At 46.8% G+C, this 8,478-nt stretch overlaps 1 protein-coding gene across 2 annotated transcripts; it reads right to left on the bottom strand.

Moving 5' to 3' along the window:
- Positions 1-4,471: 4,471 nt before the first annotated feature.
- Positions 4,472-8,262, bottom strand: LOC136464777 (3-ketoacyl-CoA thiolase 2, peroxisomal-like). 2 transcript variants are annotated; one of them, XR_010761269.1, is made up of 15 exons: positions 8,071-8,262; positions 7,892-7,968; positions 7,241-7,325; positions 6,944-7,070; positions 6,745-6,843; positions 6,599-6,666; positions 6,405-6,512; positions 6,240-6,317; positions 5,856-6,054; positions 5,656-5,752; positions 5,409-5,532; positions 5,213-5,321; positions 5,071-5,113; positions 4,917-5,000; positions 4,472-4,782 (listed from the first exon to the last, which is right to left on the bottom strand). XR_010761269.1 is itself a non-coding variant. In XM_066463727.1 (14 exons), the coding sequence occupies exons 1-14, from the start codon at positions 8,164-8,166 to the stop codon at positions 4,673-4,675; spliced, it is 1,461 nt and encodes a 486-aa protein (XP_066319824.1). In that variant the 5' UTR covers positions 8,167-8,262; the 3' UTR covers positions 4,472-4,672. The 2 variants fall into 2 exon arrangements, 1 of the variants encoding a protein (XP_066319824.1); XM_066463727.1 differs by lacking the exon at positions 5,071-5,113.
- Between the last annotated feature and the right edge of the window lie 216 nt (positions 8,263-8,478).

Raw genomic sequence — 8,478 nt, 5'->3', positions numbered from 1 at the left:
ATAAATTGTCCAAGGTGAATTATTGCCAATGTCTCTTCCCATGAGTCATGATGGAGAAAGTGCCAATTCAAATGGAATGGCTCCAACATGATGTTACTGTCAAAATTCGAAATCCTTTTATTTTCGTCTATTAAAGAGTATTTAAGTCCTTGAAGTACTTGGAAGGTTTGTTTCAAATTGTCAAGGAACAAGTATTTTTTTAACAAGATCTGATTATGCGTTAATAAATAGTAAGATGAAGAAAAAATTGATATACTCGGTACAATAACGCCTAAGAGCCCAAAAATATCTCGAATAGGAATTCTAGGATTCAATTTTTTTACTGTATTGGGATATTTCGAATTCTTGAATAAACTAATTCGAGAACAGTTGGATGCCAACAAAATCATCAAAGATGGATATTCTTTATTTCGATTCAACAAGGTGCCAATAACTTCTTGATGTTGGCTAAGTGATTGAATCTTCGCCTTGGAATAAAAGGAATTGGTATTGTTGCGATCTAACCTATTATTGGAAATTAGTCCTACACTTGTCCTATCATACCTTCTTTGTGTATACGAAATAGTAGACTTGACTAACTCAATTCTTAGGAAATCGCGAATTAGATCGTTTGTTCTTACCTCAACAAGAGAAGCACGAGCCCCCTCTTTTTCTTCTTGTTCCCAATTCACTACTAAGCAAGTTCGAACGAATTGACTATTCGTGTGATAAATTCTTTGAGTTAACTTGCTATTTTCATGAGAAATAAAATTGACAAGTCGAAGTTGGAGATTATCCTCTTCTTGCAGGAGATCCTGCGGGAAAAGTGTTGCTAAATTTCTCCCTTCGTCCATTTCATATGCGACTGCAGGTCGAACCGAAACAAAATACTTTTCCTTGCTTTTGAGAATTTTTTTCCGTTGAACATAAACCCAATTTTTCCTTTTTTTTGATTCCTTAGAATCTTTTTTTTCTCTTTCTGGTGGTATCAAACTGCCACCTAATATCTTATCCGCCTCTTCAGGAAAATGAATATCTCCGAAAAACATTTTGAGTTGTGTATGACTTTTTTTTTCTCTTCACTCAGACCAATCCACCTAGTCGACTTCTTGTATTTTTTGTGAGTTGTGTATCGACTCCAATAATAGTATTGTCAAGTACCTTTAGGGATGAGGATCTCGGCAAGATATGCAGTTCTTGAAGAATGAAAAAAAAAACGATCTACTTCTTTTTGGTATTTTAGACTAAATTCTTTTGTTCCTCGATGCTCAATAAAACCCTCTTTTTTTTTTAAGATAGAATCTTCCTCTGGGCTCCCATATTCGTCTTCTGAGTCTTCTTCTAAAGTCCCATATTCCTTCTATGAGCCATCTTCAGAGCTCCCACATTCTTCTTCTAAGTCTTCCTCTAGGATTTCATATTCGTCTCTCCCTCTCAGGTCCTATATTTGTTCTCTAGGCTCCCATATTCTTCCTCTGAGTCTTTCTCTAGAGTCCTATATTCGTCCTCTAGGATCCCATATATCTTCTAGGGTTTCATATTCGTCCTCTAGAGTCCTATATTCGTCTTCTAGGATTTCATATTCGCCCTCTCGGGTCCTATATTTGTTCTCTGGGCTCTCATATTCGTCTTCTGAGTCTTCCTCTCGAGTTCTATACTTTTCCTCGGATATTCTTCCTCTCGAGTCCTATACTCTTCCTCTTGGGTCCGATATTCTTCCTCTAGGGTCCTATATCTAAATTTAACAATTCCTGAACCCCTTTTATCTTTTCTGTATCGTGGATCGTCAAAATAAGCAAAAATAGTATTTCTACGTAAAACACCCATAAAGGGTATTTCCATTGAAATACCCAAACAGGATATTCGCTCTTTTTCTTGTTCTTGATGATATTGTAATGGAACGACGAACCTATTTCTTCGCTTTTTCGCCAACAAATCCGAATTATCTTGAAGAATAGAAGGATAGAAACAATTCCAATGACCGTTGGATACGATTCGATCTGGCGTTAAATAATCAAGAATTTCCCTACTCCTTATTGGCAATGAATGAAAATGAATGTACGAGTCCTTACTCCCGTGCTGGCTGGACGCCCGAATTAGTAATTAACATGGGAAGAGTACCATGTTGGAAGCCCCTTTTAGCATTTGCATATTAGTAGTATGTAAAATATAATCTAATCGCTGGCTTAAACATTACAGAAGTTAATTGTCTAAAGGCTCTGAGTAAGTCGATGTTGTAGAAGAGGCGCCCTTGATGCCTTTGCCATTGCGGTGCAAGTAATTGCCACTCTCATTAACATGACAAGGAAGGCGAGTCATAGATGGTTGGGCTACTGGGGCCACTAACCTAGCTAGACCAAAAAGAAATCGTTAAGTTGGTTCATTCCAAAATTGTTACAATTTGACTGGTTTTTCTTTTGAAATCAAAATAGTTGATTTTAAATGAAATTTAGTTTCATCTCACTTCGTTAAGACAGGTTGAATCTGGATCTCTTTTCTTGTTCTAGCATCCACGCCTCTTATGGGCTGCCTTGGATAGATCAAAATTTACAGATGATGGCCGCCATTTCAGGCATGGCCTATCTTAACAAACAGTACTATAGCGCAGTATAACTATATAAGCTATACCGCTGAATCAGAAACAGTTCATCCAGCACACTGAAAAAAAAGCAAACTGAACAAAATGCTGTCAACTACTATTCCCAGACAACAGTGGTGGCAAGCAAGCGTCTCAGCAGAATGGGAATTTTAATCAGTTTAGTGCACAAAGGTGCTCTCTTCATCCTTCTGGTTCAAATACAGAAAAGGCAATGAGCAAGATTTTTGCTCTGTTCAATCTGAGACAAAAGGCAATAACAGGGCATTATTGGAGCAAAAGGAGCATGTGACTGGGAGTCCTTCCGGGAGAAGGCTCCACGTCGCTCCCCCACGCGGGCGACACGAGCGGCCGCGCCTCCCAAACCCTAGCAGCCGCCCCTTCCCCCCTCCCCCTGCCACGCCGCCGCCGGAGCTGGCCGCTGGCATGGCCACGCGGCTCGCCGGGATGGCGGTGGCGGGGCTCCTCCTCTCCTCGCGATTTAGTGGCGCAGGTGACAGCGAGCCGGCGGATCTCCTCCCACTCAGGCTGCGTGGAGCCCGGCGGGGGCGTCCGCCGCGGCTGTTGGCGGCGCCGGCAGGTGCCCGGCTGGCGCGTGGGGACGGCGGCGGACCCCCTTCTCCCTCGCCCGTCCCTTCCTCCGGTCTTGGCGGCGGCGGCTGCGTTGGCCCAGATCGCTGGATCGGGTCCGGGGCGGCTGGATCCGGTGCCCACGCGGCCGGATCTGGAGCTTCGGTACCTGGACCCGGCACTCTCTCAAAGGGCTGGCGAGGGCGGTGGCTGGCCAAGGCGGAGGCGGCGGCGACAGCAAAGGGTGTCGGCACCGGTGCTCTACTGCCGGTTCTGACGCAGCTAGGCAGGGGGCGGCGCCCACAGGGGTGGGGCGCGTGTCTGGTGGTGGCTGACGTTGGATCGCAGCGTCGGCAGCACGTGCCAAGAGCCAGCGACAGCGGCCGCCTGAGGCGTTGGTCGTGCGGCGGTGTTTTCGCGAGTAGCGGAGTTAGGTCCGGCTCCGCGTTGCTCGCCCGGAGGGGGTGACGGCCGACGCAGCTGTGCGGCTGCTGCGTGCAGCCGGCGCATCAAGGCCCCTCTGAAGGGGTTACTGTGGAGCGGCAGGACAACGGTGAAGGCAGTGACGGATGGCAAGAGGCCTTGCTTCTTGGCCCGACGTTCGTGCTTGAGGACTCCTTGGGCGAAAGCCTAGCGACGGCGACACCTGTGGGTGCCGCTTTCCCTGTTGGGGGCGTCGTATATCCCCTCTAGCACTATCATCCAAGGGTGAAAGCCCGGTCCACTTTGGACGTGCGACGGTGGCGCCATCGGCGTCGCTACCTTCCTGAAGGCGTCGCATTTGGATTTCGTCTTGGCCTCGATGTCTCCTCGGTGATTGTTCTTCGCTTCTTGGCGCCTCGATGATGCGTGGAGGTGGGTCTTGCTGCGAGAAGTCGAAGCTGCTGCGTCAGGGACGTGGCTCGACAACGATGACACGCGGCGAGCACCCTCCTTCATCGTTGGCTGAGGTCTGCTAGGGGTCGGCAAGCACGGGAGGCGAGGCGGGTGGCCGTGATCGGAAGTCGGAGCTGCTCTTTGCGGGGTGCTTGAGCTTGACAACGATGACCGGTTGTGGCTGCTTGCTTCGGGCTCGTTGGTGGGTGGCTTGTGTGTGGACTACCATGAGAAGTCGGAGCTGCTGGCGTCTTCTGCCATGCTCGGCAACGATAACCCATGGCAATATGCCGTGTTAGTGCTCAGCTGCGTTGTGTGGGTTGGTTAGCCTTCGGGTGCCCTTTTGACATCCCGTTGGCTAGCCCTCTGGTACATAAATTCTTTCTGTCTTAATTAAGCGGCAGAGCTCCTGCCTTTGTTTAAAAAAAAAAAGGCAATAACAGAACAAGCTCAGAACATTGAGCTGTCTTACAACACACGGCCCTTCTCTTTTCTGCTTTCACATCTTAGGTGGCTACAAGAGGATACTGTATGACGCCCTTTTATTCGTCGTATACAGAGTAGTCTTTTGTGAAGAAAAAATATGGATTTCGTATTAGTGCTAATGTAGAAGGCTTATGCTGCTCCAGGATGGATGATTTTTCTGCACCTCTACTTTGCATCCCTAGACAGAAAATTATGTGTCTGGGTGTCCCTCACGTTGGAGAGTCCATCCACAGCGTCTCCCCGCTCGAACACAGCTGCTGCCCCCATTCCAGATCCTGCAGTTGGCACGGCACAACATGATCAATTACAGAAGAGATCAAATTACATTTATGCATTGACATTCGTTGCTTGTAGTCTTGTACACATGTGAGAAAATGAGATAACAAGCACCGCAAGTAATAGAACTAACCGATACACATGGTGACAACACCAAATCTGCAGTCTCTGCCCCGGCGCTTCATTTCATTTAGAAGAGTAGCCACACACCGGGCACCTGAACGCCAAATCACCAGTTTAGACGAGTTTGCTCAGAAAGATGTGGTAATAGGTACCAACAGCAATACCGGCGCTTCATTTCATTTAGAAGAGTAGCCACACACCGGGCACCTGAACGCCAAATCACCAGTTTAGACGAGTTTGCTCAGAAAGATGTGGTAATAGGTACCAACAGCAATAGTAGAGCAATTAAAGTAGATGTTCCATTACCTGTTGCACCCACAGGGTGTCCAAGGGCAATCGCGCCTCCGTTTACATTTACTTTGGAACGGTCCAGCCCCAACTTGTTGCAGCAATAAATAAATTGAGAGGCAAAGGCCTACAGACAAATGGATGATTCAGTAATTGGATATTACAGATAAATAGGTGAGAGAAGAGGGTGCAGATCAAGGCAATTAACACAGACCTCATTCAGCTCAAACAGATCAATGTCTCCAATCTCAAGGCCAGCAGACTTCACTGCAGCAGGAATGGCCACAGCAGGACCAACGCCCATAACAGCTGGATCCACTCCAACAGCGGCAAAGCTCCTAATAGATGATGTTGAGCAACGTTGAATGTAACAACGAATCGAGTGAAATATATGTCTGAACAACGACGACAAACACAACCTGAATTAATCAAGATAATATATGGGAAGGCAGATTAGGCACCTGAAAACACCAAGAATAGGAAGCCCTCTCTTCAGAGCCACAGATCTTTTCATGAGAAGAACAGCTCCAGCACCATCACTCACTTGACTAGAATTGCCTACACAGTTTGATTGATTTATCAGATAATGTTTAGGCAGAGAGCGAAAAAAAAATGTAGCTGCAAAGGGAACATCACCAGAAAAAGTTGACTTCTGCAATACCTGCAGTTGTAGTCCCATCCTTTTTAAAAACTGGTTTAAGTTTTGCCAACCCAGATGCTGTGGTCCCTGGCCTAATCCCATCATCAACTGATATCACAACTTTCTTCTCCTCTCCAGTTTTAGGCCGCAGAATACGGAGTGTCAGCAAATGCTCAAAATAACAAATATTAAAAAACTCTGTTGTTCCTAGATAACTAGACTGAAAATTTGGTCAGACAACAAGCACATTAGTTACTTGTATATGTTGACATAGTTAAAAACAACGTTAACATTAAGTTGTTGCTAGTTTCTACTTGAAAGAAATTGTGTGTGTGTGTGTGTGTGGGGGGGGGGGGGGGGGGGGGGGGGGGGGGTGCAAGAAAACAGAGTTTCAATCCGACTTACTTTTGTTGGCACGGGGACGATCTCATCCTTGAATTTTCCATAAGCCATGGCTGCAGCAGCTCTCCTATGAGACTCAGCCTGACAAACCATAGCTTTAGTTATATTGACCGAAATTAATCAATTGATTAATTAATTAATACAGTCCATGCTTAATGAGGAACTCACAGCGGCCTGGTCTTGCTCTTGCCTGGTTACACCATATCGATGGGCCACATTTTCAGAAGTAATTCCCATGGGCAGAAGACAATCCTGTGCTTTCTGGAATGCACTTATCTGCAGAGGAAAATGTGTTATGGAAGTTTTTTTTTAAAAAAGAAGAAGAATCTATTTCAATTTACAGTGTGGTTTATAATCCTTACTTTTGGGTTAACTTGCCCTTCCCAACCCGTGGAACTTATGGACATGGATTCAAAACCAGCACCAATCCCTGTTTGGAGGGAAAACGGCGATTCAGCAGTCAAACTAAAGCACAACAGCAAAACTAGCATGTATGTTCAGATAGTACCTATGTCATAGTAACCAGCCTTTATAGCAGCCGCGACATCGGCTACTGCCTGTAGCCCAGATGAACACTGGCGGTTGACAGTTCTAACGGGAACGGTTTCTACAACAACAAAGAAGGGACAGTGAACATTTTGTGCAACAGATAACAATCCTCATCAGATTAGGGTATTATGACGCATGATCGCAAACACAGGTATTACCAGGGAATCCAGCAAACAACGCAGCCGTCCTGCACTCGATCGCACGCTGGGAACTAGGACCGAGCACCGTACCAACCACAATGTCACCAATGTCAGCTGGATTGATTCTAGTGTTGTCCAGAACAGCCTGTACGGAACGGAAACGGAGGAAAGGAAACAGAACAATGAGCGCGCGACACTTTTCTAAAGCACACCCAGTCGCTTGCAATGGGAACTCTTGCGCATGTTTATTAAGCATGGTGAACCACTTGATGTGAAAAGGGAGCAGAGAAATAAGGCAACAAGAGCGAAGGGAACCTTGAGAACAACAGTGAGGAGGTCCTCTGGGTACGTGTCCTTGAAGCCTCCTCGCTTGGCCTTGCATATCGGCGTCCGGTACGCACTGCAGTGACACGGTAAGTCAGCAACGGTAACGAAAAGAAGTGGTATGGTATCCGTAATTATTTCATTGATAGATCAGATAGACTGATAGTGCCAGGACTAAAACAGCAGAGCCTTGTGAGTCCCTCACAAAAGGTATGCGTTTTTGGTTTCTGCATAGGTAAGGTAGGTCTACTTTGATTTTGTTGGACTCAATTGAATTGATTGGATTAGCTTGCCTGTGCATCAGTGGTTTCCTTGACGCTATCATGTATCATGCTCGTAAATTAATTTGACTTTGCGACGCGTTCTTGCTGCTGCTAAGTAGGAGTATAGTATAGTACAAGGCAGTAACAATAATAAGCAAACTAAATCATGGAGTTTCCCCCTGGCCGAGCCAGGCCTGAGTTATCGAGCAGGATTAGAAGGGGCGAGCAGCGATTTCAGCTCGCGCGGCACAAGATCGGGTAGCTAGCACACCACATGTCCGGGAATCGTCTTATATATTATACAGTACTGAAGGAAGAAAGGAGGATGCAGAGAGAGAGAGGGGAAAAGTTAGTGTAGGAGGGAGGGAAGGAGGCTTACGCGACGACGACGACATCGTCCCCGAAGGAGGAGGTCCTCTGGTACGCGGCGCTGTCCCCGGCCGCGCACGCCGATGCCTGGACCGTGACGCAGACGCAGACGCAGCAGGAAAATCGAATCAGCCAACCCAATCCGTGAGGAAGAGAGAGACGAACCATGCAGCAGATCGGGACGCTCACCTCAAGCTGAGGCTGCGTGGAGGAGAAGGCGGAGGGGGACGCGGAAGGGAGGAGGTGCGCCAGGAGGACCCGTTGCCGATCGATCGCCTTCTCCATGGCTGACTCGCTTCGCGCCTTCGCTTGCCGAGGAGTCTGGAAAATTGATTGCTTCCTCTCCCTCTTTCTTATCGGCGCCAGGAGGCCAGAAGCTGCTAGTCTAGTACGTACCACGTACGTATACTCGTCTACTATATATATATGTATCTCTTTGCCACCTTCATGTTGTGCCCCATCCAATAGTTACATTATTATTATTATCTCTACTAGTGCAGCAGCTTTGACCATCCAATCTTTTGTTTCAGTACAATTGTTCAAAGCACACAAAACGGTAACCAAGGCGTTGGGTGGCTAGTTATCGGTACTCCCTCC

This window comes from Miscanthus floridulus, chromosome 7 (assembly GCF_019320115.1).
Source record: "Miscanthus floridulus cultivar M001 chromosome 7, ASM1932011v1, whole genome shotgun sequence".
Taxonomy (NCBI): Eukaryota; Viridiplantae; Streptophyta; class Magnoliopsida; order Poales; family Poaceae; genus Miscanthus; species Miscanthus floridulus.
Note: the sequence above shows the minus strand (reverse complement) of the source record. Positions and strands in the feature narration are given on the sequence as shown.

Excerpts from the sequence above, each read along its gene's own strand:
- LOC136464777 (XM_066463727.1), bottom strand. The coding sequence starts at position 8,166 with ATGGAGAAGGCGATCGATCGGCAACGGGTCCTCCTGGCGCACCTCCTC. Across the intron at positions 7,969-8,070 it reads CCACGCAGCCTCAGCTTGAG|GCATCGGCGTGCGCGGCCGG; the intron begins GTGAGCGTCCCG and ends GTCACGGTCCAG. Across the intron at positions 6,318-6,404 it reads AAGAGCAAGACCAGGCCGCT|GCTGAGTCTCATAGGAGAGC; the intron begins GTGAGTTCCTCA and ends ATGGTTTGTCAG.